The sequence below is a fragment of the Rhinolophus ferrumequinum genome, chromosome 22, assembly GCF_004115265.2.
Source record: "Rhinolophus ferrumequinum isolate MPI-CBG mRhiFer1 chromosome 22, mRhiFer1_v1.p, whole genome shotgun sequence".
Classification (NCBI taxonomy): domain Eukaryota; kingdom Metazoa; phylum Chordata; class Mammalia; order Chiroptera; family Rhinolophidae; genus Rhinolophus; species Rhinolophus ferrumequinum.
In genome coordinates, this window is record NC_046305.1 from 43,003,698 (window position 1) to 43,027,874 (window position 24,177).

The 24,177-nt window shown below is 48.8% G+C and overlaps 1 protein-coding gene and 1 pseudogene across 3 annotated transcripts; both read right to left on the reverse strand.

Annotated features, from left to right (window-relative positions):
• The window catches only part of LOC117015140 (transmembrane domain-containing protein TMIGD3-like), a 59,797-nt pseudogene that overhangs the window by 8,880 nt on the left and 26,740 nt on the right, over positions 1-24,177 (reverse strand).
• ADORA3 (adenosine A3 receptor) lies at positions 4,257-7,846 on the reverse strand. Of its 3 annotated transcripts, none has more exons than XM_033093557.1 (2): positions 6,930-7,826; positions 4,257-5,286 (listed from the first exon to the last, which is right to left on the reverse strand). In XM_033093557.1, the coding sequence occupies exons 1-2, from the start codon at positions 7,277-7,279 to the stop codon at positions 4,686-4,688; spliced, it is 951 nt and encodes a 316-aa protein (XP_032949448.1). In that variant the 5' UTR covers positions 7,280-7,826; the 3' UTR covers positions 4,257-4,685. The 3 variants fall into 3 exon arrangements, with proteins under 3 accessions (XP_032949448.1, XP_032949450.1, XP_032949449.1); XM_033093559.1 differs by having other exon boundaries at positions 5,281-5,410; positions 6,930-7,840; XM_033093558.1 differs by lacking the exon at positions 4,257-5,286 and adding an exon at positions 6,180-6,323 and having other exon boundaries at positions 6,930-7,846.

Consider the following 24,177-nt stretch of genomic DNA (forward strand, 5'->3'; position numbering starts at 1 on the left):
AAGATTTCGTTTTCTTTTTATGGCCGAGTAATATCCCATCGTATATATGTATTAGATTGGCGCAACAGTAATTGCGGTTTAAAAGGTTAAAAATAATTGCAAAAACCGCAGTTACTTTTGCACCAGCCTAATACCACCTCTTCTTTATCCAGTTGTCTATTGATGGGCACTGAGGTTGCTTCCATATCTTGGCTATTGTAAATAGCTACAGTGAAGGTAGGGATGCATTTGTCTTCTCAAATTAGTGTTTTGGATTTCTTTGGATAAATACCCAGAAGTGGAATTGCTGGGTCATAAGGTCGTTCTATTTTTAATTTTTTTGAGAAAACTCCATACTGTTTCCCATAGTGGCTGCACCCATTTGCAATCCCACCAACAGTGCACAAGTGTTCCCTTTTCACCACGGGCTCACCAACACTTGTTTGCTGATGTATTGACGATAGCCATCCCATCAGGTGTGAGGTGATATCTCCTTGTGGTTGTAATTTGCATCTCCCTGATGATTAGTGATGTTGAGCACCTTTTCATACATCTGTAATCCCCTTTGAAACGTCTATTCAGGTTCTCTGCCCTTTTTTAAATCAGATTGTTTGGTAACAACGTTGGTACCATAAAACCAAAGGAAGTAACAGTAGAAAGAGAAATGAACTGTGTGCAGATAGATATCAGTGCAATGCCCAAGAAATGAAAAAAAAAGTGATGTTCTAAAGCAAACGGAAAGCCCAGAGTTACAGAGAATAACCAGATGTGTCTATTAGACGTCTGCCTCTTACTTAGTGTGATTGTTCTCTCGCTGCCTCTTAAGAGTAGACTTAATTTGCACTCTTTAGATGTGAAAATAAGAAAATAAATGGGTATTAAGAATAAACCAATTGATAATTTTTAGAAATGTCTTTTAGAACTACAAACTGCAATGTTTACAGATAAAATAATTTGATGTCCAAGTTTCAAGATAATTAGAGTGGAACAGGTGAGTGGGTGGGGGTATAAATGAAACAAGATTGGCTGTAAATTGATCATTATTAAAGCAGGATGGTCGATAGACAGATAAGGGTTTGATATTCTAGTCTCTCCGATTGTGTATGCTTGAAAATGTCCATAATAAAAAGTAAAAACAAAAAAACAAACAAAAAAAAACCCCACAGAATTTTGACACAGGTATTATTAGTCTTATTTTACAAATGAGGAAAAGTAAGCCTCAGTTTAAATAACTTGCACAAGTTCACACAGCTAATACAGCCACTATGCTCTATGCTGAGTGTGAAGGGGAAAAAAAGTTCTTTCCATCATATTATTCTTTTCCCTCAATAGTGACAATACTGCAAAATTGTTGAGCACTTGAGAGTTTACGAAGAGACTTTACATAACATCACATCATCTGAGTGGTTGGGGCAAGAGAAAGCCTACATTTTATTCCCATCATACCCAGTATAGTATCTAAGGGCAGAGTTTCTCTAGAAAATGTACATCTAGTTGCAAGAGACTGGACATACAAATGGACGATGGCCAGACCACGTGTGAAAACAGTACTCTGGCCCATAACCAGCCCAGGAAACCAGCCCCTTATCTACAGCAACCGGCCCAGGAAGCCGTCCTGCTAGAAGTCAGACCACCGTCTCCAGCAGCAGTGCAGAACACCAAACAATAACCCCTGTGAGCAATCCGCCCCAAATGGCCAGGGCTTGGTGACTAACTGACAGCTTCCCTCATTCTGCCCTGCTTCCAACTTGGGACCAACCAGAGGAAGCCAAATGTGCACCCCTGAGCAATCACACAGGATGCCCCCTTCCAGTTAGCCCCCCACCGCTCCCCCAGGCCCACAGCCTCCAGTCGGGGCCCCCGGAGGCCTCCCTGTTTCCCGCTGTAGAGCTTTCCCTTTCCTCTGCTGTCTCTGGGTCTCAGCTAACACGCCAGTGACGGTGGCTGACTCCCTTGCTACAGCAAACTCGGAATAAATAGCCTCTGCTTTCCTCATGTGGTCGTCACTTATTTCCACAGTTGACTTGATAAAAAATTGGGTAAATAAACCCAGCTACTCAACATCTAGCTACCTTTGTTCCAGAGGAGAAGCAACCTCGGTTTTGTCTGGGTGGTCTTTTTACCTTATTCCTTTATTAAAAAAAAAAATGTGTGTGTGTGTGTGTGTGTGTGTGTGTGTGTGTGTGTATAAAATAAAGCCCAACAGCCACTCTTAACTGTTCAGCTGAAGGACAGCTAGCCAGGAGATAGAGTCAGGGAGATTCTGTGACATTATCTCTAAACCTGAAACAAGAACTCACCACTTCTACCCAAGCTCCTCACTCGTGATTCTTGGTTCATCTTTTTTGAATTCGCTCCAAAAGACATTTTCACTTCAAGGGCTTTCTCTGGCTGATGAAACAAACACCTTACTTAACTCAGGAGATGGCCATTTGACCCCACCCCACCCCACCAAAAAAAAAATCAACTCCATTCAAACCCTCAGTGGGTTTGCTAAGCAGTGGCTGTCAGGAAGAAACAGAAAGAGAAGGGGGAGAACGAGGGAAAAGGGAGAAAAGCAAAGAGAAAACAATGGGTTTTATTGAAACTCGGGAGCTATAGCTCATCTGGTGACACCAGATGACCCAGGACAGACGGCTGTTTTGTTTTGAGGGAAATGATCACTTTAAATCAAGTTTCCAAAAAGCGCAGGTGCTAAGTGTTGCTACAGCAACAAGGTTCCAGACTGTAAATTAAGCCGGTGTGAAGATTACCTTGGGACTGAGAACTAACCAGCACTTCCCTCAAGTCTCCAACTGGGCAGAACAGTATGCCAGGGTCACCAGAAGCCCCCAAATAAACCCAGGGTCTCGTCCTGGAGTGGCATTTTAAAACAAAAACAAAAATTAATTCAGGGGGAAAACCTTGAATCAAATCAGGGGATATCATTAAGAAGAAGAGAAAAAACAAAAACAAAACGGGAAGTGGGTTGAATTTTCAAGAAAAATATCCCCCAAAATACTAAAGGGGAGATCGTCCCTCCCATTCCCAGGGACCCACAGGGACAATGGGACTTGTGTCCCAGTCTTCTACCTCTAAGATAGGATTGCGAATAGAGCCAGGAAGTAGGGGGTGGGGTGACCACCTCAAACTTCCCAGAAGTGTTGATTCTTCCTGCCGTGACTGGAGGAGAAACAAGGACCCTTTCCTGAAATGAAATGTTAACGAGATAAATATGATTATCAGGCTTCAGCCTAAGATTGGGTTTAGGATAGATTTTCAGAACTGGCTAAGAATTCATAAAAACATTTTCAGTCCACTTATCCTCTTTGATGTGGTTTAATTGAAGTCTCCATTTTGCTGCTCTCGTCGAGTTTGTATATTATCATGGGAGTAAGAGTCCATAGCGGCACATTTGGATAGAGCAAACCAGAGATGTCATCTTGAACGTCCAAAGCCACATTCAATGCTTGAATGAATGATACAACTGGAACTCTACCCCTGTCTGATACCCTGATTAATGAGAGCTCCACAATAGTAGCAAAGGCAAAAACAGACAGACAGACAGACACAGACAAAAACCCAGCAGTCCCCAAGTACCCATGTATTTACTAATTAACTGTACATTAGGTGAACTTGAGAGTTTGGACTTTGGAGAAGTTACAAGTTCCTCTTCATGTTACAAGTTACAAGTCCCTGAGAATAGGTGTTTAGAAGCTGGAGTTCTCCCATCAGGCAGGGCTGAGTTTAATCCTGGCTCTACTGCTTGTTAATCGTGTGACCACGGACAAGTTACTTAACCTCTCTGTGCCTCAGATTTTTTCTGCTGCAAAATGGAAATGATAGTACTGGTGGCGACTACCTCAAAGATTGTCAGGACCTAAAGAGATAATGTGTGCCAGGTGCTTTGTGCAGAGAACAAGCACAACAAATTATAACGATCCAGTGTCTCTTTCTTGCCCTAGCCCTACTACTCCTATTAAAATGAAACACCAGAGGAAATATTAGGACTTAGCTCTAGAGAGAGCATCGTTCCTTCTCTAACGATCAATAAGGGGCTCATAAATTTGACAAAGGCTCTGACCAGCCCAGGAAAAAAGTGCAGGGTGTTCTGGGGCCACGAGTGAGGGGCCCAGAATTCACACAAGTCAACATGCCACCTGGCTCAGATCAGCCAGCTGTGTCTTCAAGGCCCAAGTGATCCTGACCCTCAGCAAAGAGCGCGCTGTCATCTTTTATTTACTCAAATACATTTACAGGTGAAGCCCGCCCCCCCTTTCCCCGACCCCGGCCCCCTTTCACTCAGTTCACTCCTTCTGTTGAGAGTACGGTTCTTTGCTTCGTTCCACCATGGAATGGAACTGAATCACCATCAAAAACTTGTCCGGCCCAAATGGGGCCCTTTTTCAGTAAGTCAATGAGACCGCCTTCAGAGTCCATGACTTCTCCAGTTTGCCAAGGAGGAGCACCGGCAGGCACAATAGAACATTGTCCTCACATCAGGCATCCGGAAAATTGAATCAGGAAAGAAGGGTAAGACCAAAACAATTGAATTAGAGGAAGAGGGTTGTAACAGAAGAGGTACAATTGAAGGCAACGGGCCAAACGCTCCCCACGTCAGGGGGAGGAATCGAGGATGTGAGAGCCCTCGGCCCAGGTTGATAGGCCCTCAAGGGTGTGTTGCATCTGAAGGTCAATGGGACGGACAAGTTGTTGTCCATGGATTCCTACTCAGAAATCGGTTCGATTTTTGGGTTCAAGGAATCAGAGGGCTGGCAGATCATACAGGCTTTGAGGATCAAGAGATAGGTTTCCTTGAACTTTTTTATTTTGTAAGCGTAGACGATCGGGTTCATCATGGAGTTGGCGTGGGACAGCAGGATGCCCAAGTTCAGCACAACTTGTGGCACCTCGCCGTTAAAGTAGATGATACAGTTGATGATGGATAAAGGCAGCCAGGACAAGGCAAATAAGAAGAGAACCAGAAACAGAGACTTGGCTGTCTTGAACTCCCGTCCATAAAACGCACCTGTCTCTTTGGAGCTGGTCTGACTGAGTTTGTTCCGGATGACACAGAAGATGTCAATGTAGATGACGCACATGATGATCAGGGGGATGAAAATCCAAGTGAAGAAGCTGAAGTAGACCATGTAGTCCATCCTCATGACGGCACGGAATTGGCAAGGGAGGAGGGTCACATTTCTGTAGTACGTGGAGGTCATTTTCGTGTTCCAGCCGAACATGGGGGTCAGTCCCACCAGCAAGGACAGCAACCAGCAAAGGCCCAGGGCAAGCCATATTCTTCTTTGAGTGGTGATCCTCCTGTATCTGTTTGAATGGAAGAGAGCTAGTGAGTTCACAGCTGGAATTGCTAAAAGGTGCGGGGAGACAGAGCTGGTAAAGGAGAGAGAGGTGGAGCGTGTCGGTATTCTATGATGATTCTGGCTAAATTCTAGTGGACATGAAGACAAGATGAGCAGACAATGATTAGATAAAAATCCGCAGACTTCTCTTGGGGACTTCTCTAAAGAATTACAATCTAGACTGCATCAGGCATATGTTGCCAAGAAAACTCAGGTGCTTGCACTCCTCACTCACAAGTCCCTTTCCAGCCCAAGAATTCTTCAATTCTTGGGAGGTAAGAGTTATCTAAGTCTCCTGGGATCATCTCTACCTGGTGAGAAATGATCTCCTCAAAGCATGTTTGCCTGTCCTGTACCTGCCCTGCTTCTCTTCTTGCACTGGCAGCGACAATTGGTGTTTGAGTTAAACAAATCCATGGAGTTGGAAGGTTGTGTTGAGATGCTTCTGGGACGTTGAAAGGCTCATCCGATAAGAGTCACCATTTCTCCTTAAACCATCCTTCCTGGCAACATTCTACACGGACTGCAAGAAGGACACTGATTTTGTTAAGTACTGTGTACTCAGTACACTTTCTCGCGAAGAAATCTCACAACAAATGAGAGATATTTGTATGATAATCTCCATTTCATTGATGGTAATAGTGGTAGTTATATTAATAGTTACCATTTCTTGAACAAAGACTGTGTGCCAGGCATTTTTCTAAGCACTTTACACCTGTTAACTCAATCTTATGAGGATGGTGTGGGACAATGCAATTTATTATTGCCCCCATTTTATAGGTGAGCAAAATGAAATAGACGAGTAACTTGTACAAACTAGAAATGGTGAAGCTAAAGTCGAAAAGAAGTCGGGCTGAATTGAGAGCCTCTTAACCACTACGGGGAAGATGAGGAACTGAAGCAAAGAAAGGTAAATAACTTGCCCAAGATCAGATTTCAAGGACTAGGATTGGAACCCAGGCTTGTTTGTATTGAAAGCTTGTCCATAAGTTCCTCGCCATGCTGTTTACTCCAAGAGAAGAGAGAAGAAACATGAGACAGTTGTAGTCAAGATACGTGGGGAACTCGATTTCTCCATTGGGTGGTCTGTTCTGTTCACACGGTCACACGAAAGGTTATTAGTACCTTGTGCAATGGAGAACTTTATTGAAACCCTTCTCAACATGGAAGGGGAAGCAAAGTTAAAATAACTTAGTTGGCAAAGAATGGAACTATCAGATTATCTCCTCTGATTCTTAGCTGTCTGTTCTTTATCTCATCCAGTAAGTTTATATCGTTTCTAAAAGTCAAGAGCGTTTTTTTACTAATCAAAGATGCATCAAGTTTTTATCATCTTTAGCGCCCGTGGCTGAGCGGGCACACACTCCACACCCTGGCGCATGCACTCCCGTCAGTGGAGGGGCATTCCTCCTGTGTTTCTAATTCCTGAGTCTCATCTCAGCATTGCACAACCCCTCACACACCAAATGCCACAAAGAACCTCTTTCCATCTCGGAGGCCACTTTGGATTCATGTTCCACTCAAAAGGTCTGGGATCTGCAGTGCGCAGCCCCATTTCCCAGGCACCTCTGTCACTGCCTCACATCACCCCTTCTTCCTGCAGGTTACCTGACCGTGAGCTTGACCCGCAGGTACCGGTCCACAGCGATGGCCAGCAAGGACATGATGGAGGCGTGAGTGAAGATCAACAGCAGGCAGGTCATGAGAAGGCAGCTGTAGAAGTGGATCGTGATGCTCAGGCTGATGACGACGGCCAGAGGCATGACCAGCAGCCCAACAGCTATGTCGGCCAGGGCCAGGGAGACAATGAAATAGAAGGTGGTGGTCTGCAGACTGGGGTTCAGCTTGACCACCCAGATAACCATCACGTTGCCCACGACGGCACAGAGCCCAATGCCAATCTCCATGATGATGTACATGTAGTTGGCCAGCAACACGGCCGTGCCATTCATAGGCATCTTGGTTTCCCAGAGGAGCCTCCAAGGGGCCAGGCATGCAAGGAGGGTCCGGCTGGGCCGGTGAGTCCCGCTGCTGCCAGAGGTCCAGGTGCAGCAGCAGCAGTCTGAAACTCACAGTGCGTCCATTCCGTCTCTTCTCTGGTGGGGCGCTCTCCTGGAGGACCCCCTCTCCTTACAGAGGGCCCATCACGGGGCAATCACTTCCAGCCCCTCTGCAGGTCCCGGGATGTGGGTTCTGGGATGGGTGCCCGGAAGCCTGGAGGACAGTTCTCTGCGGGCTGAATCTGAAAGTGTTAATGGTCTTGCTTCCCCCAGATAGATGTGCACGCGGCCCCCGCCTTCCCCTGCCTCCTGAGGGCTACTGAAGCTCCATCAAGATAACAGCTCTCTTCAGGGGTGTTTCAGGAAGTGAGATGGGCCGAGAGGAAGCACAGAGCCCGAGCGCTCAGTAAGGAGATGGAAAGAACAGAGGGTATGGGAGGCTTGGAGAAGCCTCAGCACACATTCACTGGGGACCAACCGGAGTGTAGCGTGGGTGGGAGAGGAGCTGGGGGTACTGCATACGTAATATTCTGGCTTTCTGCTAGCTTAGCAAAAAAAACAAACCAAACAAAACAAAAAACCATGACAATGAGGCAAACGAGACACAGAGCAACAAGAAATAGACTTTGGTGGCAGGTCCCTAATCTTAGCCAGAACTTACTCTTTCTAGCGCATATACCGTATAGACTGACTCGGTGTGTTCCCCCAAAATTCATATGTAAAAATCTGCCCCGCTAGGCGATGGTATTTGGAGGTGGGGCCTTTGGGAAATGACTAGGTCATGAGGCTGGATCCCTCATGAATGGGATTAGTGCTCTTTGGAAGAGACCCCACAGAGCTCCCTCACCCCTTCCACTCTCTATGAACCAGGAAGTGGGTCCTCAGCAAACACGGCTTCTGCCAGCACCGTGACTTGGACTGCCAGCCTCCAGAACCGTGAGAAATACAGTTCTGTTGTTTCTAAGCCCCCCACTCTTTGCTGGGCACAGCCAGAACCCAGCCTTTGTATCAAAACTCTTTTGCCAAAGGGACGAGCTAAGATTCCCGGCTCAGAAGAGGAAAAATCCAGCACACCCCGTAGGCGTCACATCTGCTACCCCTCCATCTCTCCGCAGCCCACACGCCCACCGTGCCCTCACACTAGCAACTGCCTGTGTGGAATCTATGTGAGGAACCACTGGACAACAGGATGACCAGCCATGGGGAAAGGAGGGAAAGGACGACATGTGCACGTGACCATATGGCACCCCCCCCACCTTTGTGCCTCAAAGCCCGCCCCCACCCTGCAGGAACAGCTGCGGGTCTGAGACTCAGGCCCTTCCTGGGAAGTTGTTCGCCGGGTCTCAGCTCCTGGGAATTGAAGGCAAATATTATTTGGGGCCCACCTAGTTCAGGTGTTTCCCACTGTCCCCACAAGGGGCTATTTAGAGGGACAGCAAGAGGAACGGTTGGACCTAAGCCCACACAGCGAATTGAAGGGTTTATAACATTCAGCTGGAAGTGCCAGTCTACACACAGCCCCAAATAAAAAGCAGCCGTAACAACGTGTTGTTCTGAGGTTACTAACGAGCGCTTTTCACGGGGGCACAGGTGAGATGCTTCGGCCCAGGGCCTGCCAGGGCCTTCTTTACTGGCTCTGCTTCCTCATCCCCCATTGGTCCTTGCTGCACCCAGGTAAGTCCACATCTGTCCGAGGGCCTTGCTTGTCTGTGCGAGACTTGCCAGGTCTCCCTGAGCAAACCCCCCAGACATGGAGGAGCATGTCCCGTCACTCTAGCATTTTCCACTGTTGGCTATGCCCACATCCTTGCACTGCAGGAACTCGAGAAGCTACATCAGATTCCAGCATGGCCTCTCATAAATGTCTCTACTGTAACGGCTTTCTTTATCACTGCTTGGAAGAAGGAAGTCACAGAGAGCGATTTCCAGGAGGCTTCGTGCTAAGGAAGCAAGTTCTCACTATATAGCGATCTTTGAGCCTGGATGACTCACTGTAAAAAATGCACCCTCCCCCCAACACTCACCACCCAGTAGCACCAAAGAACTTTGGGAGAGAAAGACCCTCTGGTGGAGGGACGAGTGGTGTTGCCTGGTTCTGGCGCTTGTACAAATGAAGAGTGGTTTTCCTGGGGGGTTTGGCAGCCCAGGGTCTGCTCTCAGACCAACCTGGAGTGGCCAAGAAAGGAGCAGAGCACAGACGATTGCTCTACGTTTGAGAGCTGGTCAGACGATGGACAGCGCCTGCATTGAGAGAGAAAAAGATTGTGGTCCTTGTGTGCTTATGGGCCAGAAGCTGCAGGGAGAGGACAGTTGGTGGGGGCCAGGAAAAGTCCTTGAGCCATGGATCCAGACCAACAGAAGAGGTCTCAGGGATTGGAGGTGGCAGCTGGAGCTGGAAACCTGACTGGTGTGTGTTTGCAGATTCTTGCCCTTTTCTTCTCTGTTTGAAACCAGCCCATCTCATCTGGGTTAGAGAAATCAAGGAGAGGGATTTTGTCCAAGCATCAGTCACAGAGCAGCCTGGGGACAGGATAGCCCCTGAGAGAATAACCCATGGGAAAAAGGAGAGACGGGAGCACGTGTGGGGCCAGCCACCTCTTCCCACCTGGGAATTCTGTTTCTAGAATTCTCTGCACAGACCTGGGGGATTTCCTCTCACAAAGGAAGGAAACGCTTTATGTTTTCTGAGTAGACAGAGCCCATCATTGCTCAGAGGGGCAATTAGAGGGGGTGGGAGGAAAGGTTTCACAGTCGCTTACCATTTTGGCAGAGAACGGTGCCCTGAGTGTCCTTTTCACTGTGCAGTGAACACCAAAGTGCAGTCAGGGAAATAGGACAGAGAGGCCAGGGTGGATGTCCACCTGGGTACCCATTCCCCCACCACAGCCCAAAGCCCACAGCCACTCTCGGGTAAGTGGCTTCCCTCATCTTTTCTCATGACCTCAACCTCCTACCCTCTCCTGCCCACCCGCATGCGAGTCCTCCCCAAAGACTCCGTGTTGCCCCCCGGATCAAGTCCAGACTCCTTGGCATGGGGGATGGAACCCTTCGTGATGGGCTCTCCCAGCCCCTGCAGGCTCCTGTGGCCTGGTTCCCCCAGAAACCGCCGTGCCATCCAGCTGAGCACCCTGTGGGTCAGAGGCATGCTCTTTCACTTCCTCTCCCCTGCACACATGCTCTTTTCGGCTAGGAAGGCCCTTCTTCCCTGCCTCTGCCTAGAAAACAAGCACTGTTCCTTCAAAACTGTTCTCAAACAGGACCTTGAAGAAAAGGTCCCACATTACACACACACACACACACACACACACACACACACACCCGGGACCCCAATGTGCTATGTTTATCCTGTAAGCTCTGAAAGGGCAGGGACCTCCACTTTACACGTCTACATTTCCAGCCCTTACCACAATGCCTGCCGGATGGTAGGTGCTTAGTATATTGATGAATGAATGAACAGGAAAGTGCCTCAGTGAGCCAGGGGCATACACTGAGCACTAGGTAAATAACACCAATAAGTCAGCTAGGACCTGAGAAGCACTTTCCATTATAACAGCTACAGTGCTGAGCATTTCCCTTACATGCTCTCAGTCAATGGTCTCTGATAAAAGTGATACTATTCTCACTGCTGTGCGAACGGAGGTTCGGAAGGGTTAAGTTGCTTGCCCACGTTTGCACAGCTAAGAAGTGGCAGAGCTGGGATTCAATCCCAGACTCCTGGCTCCTGGGAAGAGTGCAGGTTCTGAACCACAGCCTTCGCTCAATAAATGAGCAAGTGAACAACCACACGAAGCTTTCACAAGTACAAGGAGTCCCTAGATTTGATGTGGCCATCTTATCAACAGGTTCTAACCTCACGCCTGGAAAAGAAAGAGGCAGCCAAAGGTCATGGGAGCAAAGCACAAGCATGAAGTAGGTCCAGCTCCAGCTCTGAGTTAAGAAGAGATGGAGGAACCAGAGAAACACTTGTATTGAGCAGGCCACTGGTGGAGGAGCTGAGGCCCCAAGGGGAGCTCTGGGCCAGAAAGAAACACTTTCGTTGGACCAAGGGGCCAAAAAGAATTTTATTTAAACAATAAAATAAATTATAAGTGAAACATCGCTCGGGGGATTTTTCCATCCAAACAAAAGGTCATGTCTGTTTCAGTTCTACTAGAAGAACCTGAACTGCATGGAGGAGGCAAAGATCTGGGATTCAGATCCTGGGCCGGAATCACAGGAAAAGCAACGGGAGTCCTAGGGCAAGGCCTCACCTGTCCCCATCCCTGGCCTGGAGCCTCCTTGGGCTGACGCAATGGGACACAGATCAACCACAAGGCTGCAATCTTGCCCTTGGAATTCCTGCTTAACATTCTGAGAGGCTGGCCAGAGATGGTTCATCAGATTCTTTGCAGCTTCTCAGAAAAGCCTGGGAAGCCCTAGCAACCGGCCTGCAATAGCGGCAAGATGCAGCATTAGCAGGGGCCCAAGGAAAGGATGCTGGAGCTCTAAAACTGGTGCAGGCGGCTGCTGAGACAGGATGTCAGGCAAACGGAAGGTGGCGGCTTCTGCCCGGGCCTGGCTCTCCCTGACTCAACTGCTGCTTGCAGAGTTGCACAAAATCAGTTTGCTCACTTCCTCTTGGCACCGTTGCCACTTCCCCAAAACCTTATATTTTTACAGAGCTTTATGCTCGCTAGCCAACAGCAGAGGCTTAGAAAGAACAAGAGCCCAGGGTCACCCCAGGAAGGTGGCCGGCCAGCCTTTACTCCCCCTCCCCCAGCACCTGTCCCTTCTCTGCTTCTCAGTCAGGCCCCAGGGAGGAGACTGGGCCGTTCAGAAGGCTGCCTCCAGGGCTGCTCTGGAGCCACTGTCCCCAGGGGGCTCCTCACTAGGGCTCAGTGACTTGAGCCAATCCAGCTGTGGCCAGGGAATCAGGGACTCCTGAAGCCTGTACAGTTCAGGAGACTCACTTAGAGCCAGTGCGCGGGGAGGGGGAGAGGTCAAGGTCCTTCACTCTGAGCAACAGGAAATCCTGCCCTGCAAAGTGGAACTGTTCCGAGAGACCGTGCGCAACCCACCAGAGCCCCCCGCCCTCCCCCCAACCCCCCCACTCCCACACCGCCCACACTGCGTGTGTCAGAAGGTCTCTGGGCCCTAGTGGAGAGTCCCGAGAAGGGTTCAGCTAACTCTAAATTTGTTCCAGGTTTCTAGGCAAGAGACAGTGAGGAGGGGTTCGAGCATCTGAAAGGCTGATTCCGGTGTTCCAGCTGGGGCGCGATGCTCACCAGTGACCACCAGGTGGCAGCACATCTCCACTGCCACGCAGGACGCAGTCTGAAAAAGACGTGGAGGAGAACTTCGTGGCACCACCTTCAAGCCCCGCTTAGCCAGCGACCTCAGATCATTCAGAAAAATGAAAGAAGTGAGAATTAAAGGGAAGAGATACAAGGGTAGACTGCCCACTGCCTCAATTCAATCCAATCCCATGGAATATTCCTGGGCGGTACCAAATTCCATCCTCTTGACTCAAGAAGGTTGAGCAGAAGCAGCTTCTCCTTTTAAACCTGTGAGAGTTCCAATAAAAACAATGTTTGTGCTTTTCTCACGACATTAACACAGCAACCCCACAAAGCAGGTATTATTCATCTCATCTTATCAGCAGATGAAACCGAGGCAGAGAGATGGAGAGATCTGCTCAAGGTTGTACAGCTGGTACTGTTAGCGTGTTGAGTAAGGTCCAGCTGTCTGCCGCTTGAAAAAGTTAAAAATCGAGAGACAAGGGGAACAATCTCTTTCAGTGCCCTTTTTATTTGTACTGGGGGCACGGCTGTTTTGGAGGATTAGGACACTCCTTACCCTAGCGTCTGGGCTTCTGTGTCCCAAGCAGGCTCCTCTACCTGGTGTTCTTCTTCTGGGGTTGCTGGGGTGGTCCTGAGGTGCCTTTGACCTTGGTGGCTTTGACTTTGGTCTGTCTACAACTGCCGCCAAAAGTCTGGCCCATCTCTGATCTCCTCTCTGGTGTCGCTGTTCCTTTCTTTTTTCGTTTTCTCACGTTATTCATTCCCCGAGTTTCAGCCTCACAGGAAGAGGCAGTGTGAGGCCCCGAGCTCCTCTCTGGCCTCCTCACTTCAGGTGAGGGCTTGCCAGGTGTGAGGTCCTACTGAGATGTTTAGCTCCCTGCCATACCCGTGTCATTGGCCCTCCCTCAGCAGCTGCCGACCTCTGACTTCTCCTCCCCCTTCTGTGGGCACGGGACCCACTGGTCAATTTTCCTGTCCTCTGCTAGGAAATTGCTGGAGCCCATGATTTCTCAAAATGCCTTGGGTCTCTTCACAGTCCAGCCTTCATCACAGCTCCAGGCTTCTAGCCACCCAGCCCCGTGTCTCCCCAGTCTCCATAGGCCCTGATTTCTGATGGGCTAACTATGGATCCTGGCATCAACCCCCCATGCTGTTTATCTACACACAAGGGGGTGTAGGAACAAACTCTGGATAGAGTAGCTGCGGATCCTAAATGTGTAGAGCAGGGCACGTCCTCGTCCCCTCCTTTTTACCTTCTACCAAATAAACGTGATGATATTCCTTAATGAACTGGGTGCAGACCCTCTTGCTACGCCAGATCAGTAACTTCCCCTGTTTTGAGGACATATGTGTCTTCCCCTCCTACTCCATAAAGCCTTTCCTATTTATTCTCAGGAGAGCTGCCATTGACAGAAGGCCAACGATCGTGTGTCAGGCCCTCTGCCAGGGCTTTTACACGTCATCCACGATTCTATAGCACCCTTGCAAGTAAGTATTATCAGATCCACTTCACAGGTGAGGAAACTAAAGCTTAGTGACAATTAAGTGACGTGCTCTGGGCAACACGGCCAGTACATGGCAGAGCTGGGGTGCAAACCCAAGTCTGTTTTGACTTCAAAGCCCTGGCCGTTCCCAACAAACCCCACGAGAACAGCTGCACATCAGTTACGCCAAAACCCAAACTGTCATTTTGGACCGAAGTTCTTCGGTATCCTAACGGGTAAGACTTGTTTCATAGATCGGGCCAGATATTGGGGGCAGTGTGCTGTTGTGTCAATTGCCTGCCCTCTGGCTCCTCCTGTCAAAGTTTGGCCCAGAAGGTGGTTGCTCTGGGCCGGTGGACCTTCGCCGGGCCCCTCCCCCTGCACATTCTCTACGAGCTACCCCTGCACCCAGTCCACGATCAGACAATGACATCCTGAACCCATATGACTTTAGTTCCTTGCCAAAACCTTATTCTCGCTGCTTTTTATTCGAGGTAAATAGCGAAAGCCGTGCTATGAAATGTGTCTCAGCATTTCATCACGACTGATGATACTTTCTGTGTTGCTAATGGAAAGGAACTCTTAGGACAAATTTCTCTGAGGAGTTAAATGCTAGAAAAGAGGTTGCTTTTCTTTCTACACCAGCCTGCTTTGTTGAATTGCTTAGTGGGAAAGCTTTGTATGATTTTGCGCGGGCAGCCAAGAGGCTCGGAGCTGGAGTTCTGTCTCAGCGATCACGCTTTGCTTAGGTTTTCCAGGGTCTCTATCTGCCCGCCATCACCTCCTGAGTCCTGGTGTGTTAGCGATTCCATCATACTCTGCTCTTTTACTGTGAGTAGCTTCCCGTCCTTTTTGGCAGTCGGCAAAGCATAAATAATAAATACAGAGAACTAACATTAGAAGGAGCATTCGCGTTTATTTCAAAGGCGTGTCTGTAGGCTCATTATTCCAGGCTGTTAGACAAAGATTCTTGTCAGCCCCGCCCCCCCCCATGACTTTGGGGGTGAAGATTTTTTTTTTTCTTCCACAAGTAGTTCAGAATCATCGTTTAATTTAGATGATCAGTTGATCAGTTTGGACAAAAGAAAAAAAACAAATGATGAGATTAAAAATGCCCTCTGGAGTTAAGTGAGCCCTTTGAGGAAATCTATCAATACAATAATTGAATCATCAATATCCAGCGATATCCAGTAAATGCTCCCTTAGGAATGGTGCTGAATAGGGCCCAATACTATGATTCCCCCAGGTAGAAATTATTTTTATTTATGTACACCTCACCTCCTTCTATAAAGGAGTGGAGGTACTACCAGGCTGAGTTAATAGCTTCCTCCTTTGTACTCCCACACCAGCTTACACATTTCTCTATTTGAGTACTTATTACACTATTTTGTAGCCTTTATTTATATGACTGCTTCTCCTGCTAGCTAGAAAACTCCCACTAGCTAACACACCCCTTAAGGAAACTCCGTAAGACATTACGCTGTATTCATCTTTGTATATCCCTGCCACTCTCCTTCTCACCAAAGTACCAAGAGCCTAAAGTAGTACCTGGCACATATGAGACCTGCAATAAATTCTCCTTGAATGTATACTGTATTATTCTCTGCCTTCTCCTCACCTTGTAAGGAATGCTGACCACACCTCTCTCAGTCCAGTGAGGAATCGGGAGGCATATAGAAAGACCTCCTCCTCAACAAAAAAATAGCTTTTTGCATCTGACTTCAGTCTCAAACCCGCACAGATAAAAACTGGCATGTGACCAGTTTGGGTCTAGTCAAAAGACCCTGGGAAAGAATGTCTGATATTCATATTACAGTTTGTGGTTTCAGCATTTTCACATACAATAGCCCATTTTATTCTCTCCTCTCTGTGATATATCTAAAATGGTTCCCTTTTTCACACACACACACACACACACACACACACTCATGCATATGCTGTCCATCATCTCACTGTTTATTTCCTGTGTTCCCCTTTCACAATCAGAACGAGTTTATTCATTTCCTTACTTATCCCGTCACTGCTCTATCTGCAGGACCTAGAACCACCTCTGGCTCGAGCTGGCCCGTTTCATCTGACGCATGATGTGACAGGACTCACTACATCAAGTGACTTGCCCCAGGTCACCGTGTTGGGTATGGGGTTTCCAGGACGCGAGGATCTGAGGTGGGTGGGAGCACCACAGGAAACTGATGCCCAGAGTGGCTAGTTCAAGGTCAAACCTGGAGCAGGCAGCCAGGTTTCTTCGCTGGCAGACAGAGTTGGCCTGCCAAAAGGAGGTGCTCCCCAGATCCTGGGATTCTCAGTCTCTCACTGGTGGGGCGCTATTCCTGTTTCAAACCCCCTGACGGCGCTCCTGGCTTCAGAAACGGGAAATATCCAAAGGAGATTTCGAGGAGGTGGGGACATCGTCCTCTTTGCTCTCCACATCTTGCTGCTCCTATTCTGAGTGGTGTGTCAGCATTGGGGAGGTGCCCACCTCCAGGGAAGCCTCAGCAGGCTGCTGGGTGGGCTCCCCAACAGTCCCACCCACGACTCTGTGTGAGCCTGGTGACTCCTCAGCCTCTGATCTGAGGGTGCTCAGTTCCGGGCCTGCAGCCTGTCAGGTCCTAACCTCTGACAGCCTCTCAGGCCCCCAACTTGCCGCCGGCGAATCCCTCCTAGCACCACTCTGGTCTCAAGCGCCAGAGTATCCTGCGCAAGCACCCCAGTTTCCGTTTCTCGAAGGTTGCTGGTTCTGCAGGGTCTGGCAGCTCTCTGGGCACTATTCACTACTATGAAGTCCCCCCCCACCCCCCGCCACGGTGCAGGGTGTGAGTGTTGCTAAATATGACAGACAACTTCTGCCAAAACGGCTGCATGGCAAACATGGGAGCACACGAGGCCCAGAATTTAATTTGCATTACATTTATTTGTATTTGCTCTCAACCCTAAACACCAAATAGCATCTCATCTTTCATTAACCCTGGAGTCTTTTCCTGATTTCCAAGGAACAAAGAAATATAATTTGTTCTAGGTCAAGGGTTTAGCCTGAAGGCCGGGCTAGGCTGCAATCATTCCCTGCCTCTGCAATAGCAGGAATCTCATTCTGTCCTTGTCCCTCCAAGATGAGTCAACGGGCCTGCTTTGGCCATTCCCGGAGGAAAGCTAGACCTTGCTTCAGCGACCATGACTTCAGCTCGAGAAACAGAACTAACTCTAGGTCATTGCAAGATGGTCCAGCCTGCGTCCCGTCCCTCCCCCACCCCCACCCCCGCCCAGTGGCCATGACTAGGGCTTTTTGTGTTACCCTGGAGTTGGCACCCTCTCCATCTCCTGCCAATAATGCTGGCTGTTGTTTCTGGGCAAATGGAACAAATGAGCAACGTGAACCCTGTGCCATCTGCAAACTGGAATCCTCTGCAGGGAGGCCAGAGCGGCTGCAGGGCTGAGGGGAGGGGTGGGAGCGGCTGTGGGAGGAGCCTCAGGGAGGAGGGCAAAGGGCACAGCTTCAACTGAACCGCCCACAGGCAAAGGGGCACTGGGGTAAGGACGTAAGCTTGGGGCCAGGCCTCCCAATTCCTCTCCTTCCACTTGCAAATGAAGGGAGTGTATGCACCCCCTTTTATAAAGATCACTTTAAATGTTAAATGCTATGTTACAGCTGAAATGGGTCTTAGAGAACAACAGTCCAGCTTCTTATTTCAAAGACGACAACAGAGGCCCCAAGAGGGAAAAGATGTACTTAGAAGCAAAGTCTAACCTGGTACCTGGCCCCACCCCCACCCCGCTGTGCGTGTGTGGGCCCGGGACTTTCCTATGCAGTAATACGGAAATAGCAACTAACCCTCCAGGGGGCTTCCTCTGGGCCTGGCCCAATGCTAACTGCTCCCTCACAGGCTCTCCCTGTGTCCTGGGTGTGGCCCTATCACAGAGACCATCATTTTCATTCCATCTGCTTTCGCAGGTAAGGAAGCTGACACTGAGAAAGGTTTTGTAAGGGTGTCCTGCTTGTGACTAGTAGAGCCGGCCTCCACCTCAGCCAACGCTCGCCCAGCCGCTGAGCGGCCTTGCCCGGCACAGCTCCTTTAGTCCCAATGCCGTCTCTACAGATGAGTGACAGAGGTGAAGAGTGTAGAATCCTGGATTCAACAGAAAGGCAGCCCCAGGGTCTGTTCTTCCTCTAAAGGAGTGTCTAGAGCGAAGGCCCAGTACTTGCCAGACTCTTAACCTGGAATGGCCTTTCCGAGCATCGCGTGGACTGTTACTGGTCTGTGGGATACACACTGGCCCTTCCTGTTGGATGTCCCAGGGGCCGTGGAACCAGGGCTCCCCCCTGATGAGGCCTGAGCCTCAGTTCCCCGGCGCTTGGACAGAAAGCACCAGTGTCTTAAACTGTGGCACGTCTGTCCTCAGCCCTGCTTATCGGATGAAGGAATCGCTCGTGAGAGGTGTTTCAGGCCCCGGCTGTCGGGCGCCTAAGAGATGGGGAGAGGGTAGGGACTGCCTGTGCCTGCTGGGAGCTGGGCCTGCTGTCAGTCACCCCCAACACACGATGAGGAAGGAGGTCTCCATGAGGACACGACTGTCCCTTGCGCCAGAGAGGATGGGCCCCGTTTCTCACAGGCAGCTGGTGGGCGACAGGGCTGTACTTGAGATGCTCCAACTGTGGGTCTGAGAACTGGAGAAGCCAGAGGCAGCGGAGGCGGAGATTTGTCTCCCGGGCACCCCCCAGGAGCCACAGTGCCCGCAGGGCCGCTCCCCGGTTCTAAGGCACGGTGCAGAGGGAGGGACTGTCCGTGTGACTCATCCTGCACACAATTTGAGGATGCTGCTGGTACACGCAGCCGGACGTGCTCCTCCGGAACTCTGCTCCAAGGGACATGGGAGGGGTGTTCCCCACAGACCGTAGAGCTGAGCTCGTCCCCCAAATCAGGATCTGCTCCGTGATACCCGTGCTCAGTGGCACTCCTACACTTTAATGTGGCCCCGGAGAGTCCTGGGACTGTAGGTTCCACATGACTCCTGCTGGGCGACGGATCTGGGGGGCCCCACCCCCACCCCCACCCCCAGTACCTGAGGCTGAAGCTGGGAGGCCTCACACAGTCCCGGCACGAGATCAGTCGGGTTTGGACTCTGCCTGCCAGGACAGCAGCCCCCTTGGCTCCGTCCTAGGCTGTGTCACTCTCCTGCACAGCCAGCCCTCACCTCTCAGGACCCTGCCCCCATCACCCCAGCTCAAGTTAGCCGAAGCAGGAAGCTGCTCTCTGGGGCTCTGAGAGAGGAGAACAACGATGATGGCCAAAAGGAAGTCACAAGGATCAGCTTAAAAATAGCCCTCCTCTCCATGTCAATTAGGAGGAGCTTGTGGAGGAGCCAAGTTCTGATGGCCCTGGCTCAGAGCAGTGTCACAAAGGCCCATCTGGGAGCACACCCATGTCCTTATCAGCCTTAGCAAGCCACTGCCAAAACCCTGTCTTCCCAGGGACTTCCGCCCAACCAGCATCTGTTTCCTCTCCTATATTTAAACAACCAGGTTAGTGAACTGGGGAAAGCATTTCTGCCCGGGGAGAACACCGCCTCCCACAGAACACACAGGGCATGGGTTGCGCTGAGTGAGTGCGGCCCAGAGTTCCTGAAAAGGCCTCCAAACCCACCATCTGTGCAGTGAGGCAGGCGGCCCGGAGGCCTGCCCAGATGGTTTTCTGGGTGCAGGCAGGGCGTGATGCCTTCCCACAATGGATGGGGTGAAGGGCACCCCCAGGAAAGCCAGAGATCCATGAAACACCACCTATGTCACAGCCCAGCCCAGAGCTTCAAGGTGTGCAAGCCCTTAACACTGCTCATCTTGGGAGATATTCAGTTTTCTCTTGGCTATTTTTACCATTTCCATCTTTCTCTCAACAGAGCTGTTTGTTCAGAGGAAGGCCACAGCTTCTCCCAAGGACTTTTTTCTGGTTCTGCTGGTTCCTCAATCCAAGGCTTATTGTGGTCTCATCCCTACACACACACACACACACACACACACACACACACACACACAGACACACTACACACATCCCCACCCCCACCCACAGAGCACACGTCTCATGAAACATTTAGAGAGAGGAGGGGCATCTCAGGAATTATCTGGAAAACATCTCCTCATGGCAGAAAGCACCAACACTGAGTAACCTATTAGTCCACTTCCCTTCTCGCAGGCTGCCAGGCCTCAGCCATTACCAAGAATTGTTCTCCACGGCTCTATGCTGCTGTGGCAATGCCAGGTGGCTTCCCTGGACTTAGCAGTTGTCATTGGAGAAAAGCGAGGACTGATCCTGTCACTTGTGTCCTGCTCTCCTTTCCTCGTGCCCACATCCCCCAGGACATTTGTCCTAGCAGGTATTGGACTCTTAAGTTTTTCTTCCTTTCTTTACACATAAAGAATTCCAACTAGTTGAATGTTTTATATCCAGGAATTTACCCTGAATTGGGCATTTCTGAATTTCAGCCCACAAACACACCCTGCATTCGAAACCCCAGCTCTACCCCTGAGGGCTGTGTGAGTTTGGGCAAGTTACTTTAAGTGTTTAGAGCCTGTTTCCGTATCTGTAACAAGACTGAAATAGTTTAATAAAAGCCATTTCTAAGACTTGTCAAGGGGATTCAATGAAATGAATCTATAAACAGCTGGCATCTTGCCCAGCAGCTCATAGTGGGTCCGTAACTGGCTGATGACCTTTCTATTGCCATGTGAATTACCCGTTTGTGTGGTTTGTGTTCCCCTTCATATTTCATATCAAAAAGTTCAGCGCTTCGTATTAAAATCAGGGCCCCTCTCAGCCCTGGCTCTATGACTACTCCCCTTGGAATAACAGCAAACGTTACTTGAGCAGTTGCTATGCGATGCGACTTTATCCTTTGTGCGTCTTCACACATCTCTGTGAGGCAGGGAACATCATTGTCCCCGTTTTATCGAGAAGCAGACCGAGGTTAAGTGACTTGCCCGAGAATGCACATGCAGTAAACGGTAGAGCCAGGATTTGGACCCAGGTAGGTTGGCTCCATAGCTACCACTGGAACCTTTTTACCACAGCTACACCTGCACTAACTGTTCAGTGGACTGCAGGTACAGTGGTACCTCGGTTTTTGAACATAATCCATTCTAGAAGACCATTCGAGTTCTGAAACGTTCGAAAACCGAGGCATGGTTTCCCCACAGAAAGTAATGCAAAATGGATTAATCCGTTCCAGATCTTTCAAATCAACCCGTAAAACTGCAAATGTAGCATGAATTTTACTAGCTAATGATACCATAGCTCTATAAAATGTATGGCGTTCGTAAACCGAAATGTTCGTTAATGGAAGCGTTCGAAAACCGAGGTACCACTGTACCATTGTTGGGGACTTTTCCGGAACCTAGGACAGACTCGCATGGTTCTTGCTTCTTCAGAATCTGGTTTTCAGTTAGCCGTACTGAACTGATCATTTGGTAATGATAGCTATTGTTGATTCAGCATCTACTTATTTTACACCAGACACTTCGCATGCATTGTCTCTAAGCCAGGATTTCTCAACCTCAGCTCTGACTGACATTTTAGACCAGGTAATTCTTTGCTGTGAGGGGCTGTCTGTGCTTTGAAGGATGTTTAGGAGCATCCATGGTCTCTAGCCACTAAATGCCAGTAGCACCCCACCACCCCAAGTCATAACAATCAAAAACGTCTCCAGACATTGCCACATGTTCCCTGGGGGTGGGTGTGAGGGGGGCAATCGCTCCCGGTTGAAAATTGCTGCTCTAAATGAGGAGTCTGAAGTTCAGAGAAGTTAAGCAATTTTCCCAAGGTCACGAGGCTGGCAGGCAACAGTGACAGAATCTGTACCAAGAATCTGAACCTGACACCCGACCAAGTGTTTGCCACTGCCTCACCCTCTCTCCTAGTTCTAAATAAGGAAGGTGTGAATTGACACTGAAATCTATTTGCCCAGAAGGGAGAGCATCAATATACTCTGATTCCTCACCCCCAAGACTGTTCAAATTCTGAAATTACAACCTCTGGCTGCTAGTTATCTGAGCAGAATCTAGATCTTAGATTTTTGGAGCTAAATCAACCGAGACCTAGGCAACTCTGCCAAGCGTAGGAACTGAAGCTCTCCTGTGCAATCCTGTGTCCCCCAAGTGTGCCATGAGGCTTGGTATTGGGCATCCACTCCACTGGTTCTTCTGGAAACACGGGAAGTCTGAGGTCTTGAGAAATAATGGCAGGTCTTCGGTTGCTTGTCTTCAGCCACTGTCTAGACAAAGGCTGAGGCCAGAATCACAACTCAGACTTCTGCCTGATTTTCATCTCCTTTTGGTTCCGAATTTGTTGATTAAAATCTTTACCAACATAAAATGAACAGAATTTGCAAGTTACATGACTTCCCGTGACACAGAAAGACTGCCAGGCACGTAAAGTTGCATACAGCAACACTAATTGATCGCAGAATTGAAACAAGCCCAAGCCTAGAATTCTTTTATCACCTTTTATTCTCTGCCTCTCTCCTCTAGCATTTTCTCTTCTTCGCTGGACCCTCCAGGGCACCGACAGTTACTTACCATGGTTAACGTAGTGGCACTAGGAAACAGGAACCACTTTCCATATGGCCTTCCTCACGCACAGGCAAAAATGAACAACAACTGAAAGAAAAGTCTTCAGGAAACCACATAAGTCATCACGAAGAGTAGATTCACTGTCAGAGCCTGCTGGCTATTTTTTTTCTTTGAGGAAAATGAGAGTTACTAGCAGCTGCTACCCGCGATAGTAAAGCCCAAAATCCTTGGCCTAGGAACTGTGTGGTCAGTAGCTGCCATCTCATTGTCCCCGCCACAGTCCCCCATAGTGTGCCTCTTGACTGCGGACATCACAGAAGAGTTTTCATTATGAGATCATAAAATCCACAGCCTCCCAAACAAGTCAGTAGGAAGATGGTGGCAAAAGGGTGAGAGGAAACTTTAGTGTCTGATACAAGAATCTGAAAGACTAGGACTTCCCTTTCCACCAGGCTCTATAATCTCTCAACCACATGAACAGGAGCGGAGAAGAAAGGTGACGTGGTAAAGACGTAGAGACTCACTCAGAGGGGCTCGTCATTGTAACCAAGGGGCTGTTTTGGACTCGAGCCATTCATTTTCAAACGTAGGTTGAAGCGGTGTTTTCCAAACGACAGGTGTCAACCCATTAGTGAATTATGAAATCGGTTGAGTAGCTCGTGATCGGAGTGTATTACCAATTAAATGGAAAGGAATAAAATGGGTCTATCAGATTACATTGCTCATAGTAAGAGTAGATTTGTTTGAGTCACATATTTGAGTGTATGATGGGTGGCAATCTGAAATACATTTCTTGTGTTTTACACCCTTATTGAAGTATAACTAATATGCAATAAACGTCACATACTTAAAGTGCACAATTTGATCAATGTTGACATAGGTATACACCTGTGAAATCGTCACCACAATCAAGATATGTAATGACGAGTGGGGAAAAGAAAGAGGAGGGACACAGGCTAGAATGGGGCTGATTAATTAATTTATTTATTTAGCAATATGTAAATCAATTTGTTTAGCAATCTTTACTCAATCTAGATAGCAGTATACAATAGTAAAGGTCAAAGGCAATTAATAGAATGTGCTAATAACAGAAAGTAAAGGTGGTTAAGACTAAACTATGTACGTTGATAGCAATGTCATGTCAAAGGAGTAGTTTAAGAGATCCCAACATATGTTTACTACTGATCAAAAATCACTTGGCTCAATACACAAATAACATCAGTAAGGAGTATCCAAAAGCAGTAATAAGCTCTATAGGACAGGAACTATCACAGTAGACGCCACAAGCTCACCAAACCGGGGTGGGGAACAGCATTGGAAAAGTCATAAATCAAAACCTTGCTGGGTCTGTAGCTGAGAGAAACTCAGGCGTCTCCCACACCGCTGCGTGCTAGTTCCCAAGAATGCTGCTGCTGTTGGCGTTGTTGTTGTTGTTGTTGTTGTTGTTGTTGTTGTTGTTGTTGGAAGTTAGCAAGTCTTCTGATACTGCAAGCTGCAGGCTGCATACAAGTTCCCAAAGATGCTAGAATGGAACAGACAAAA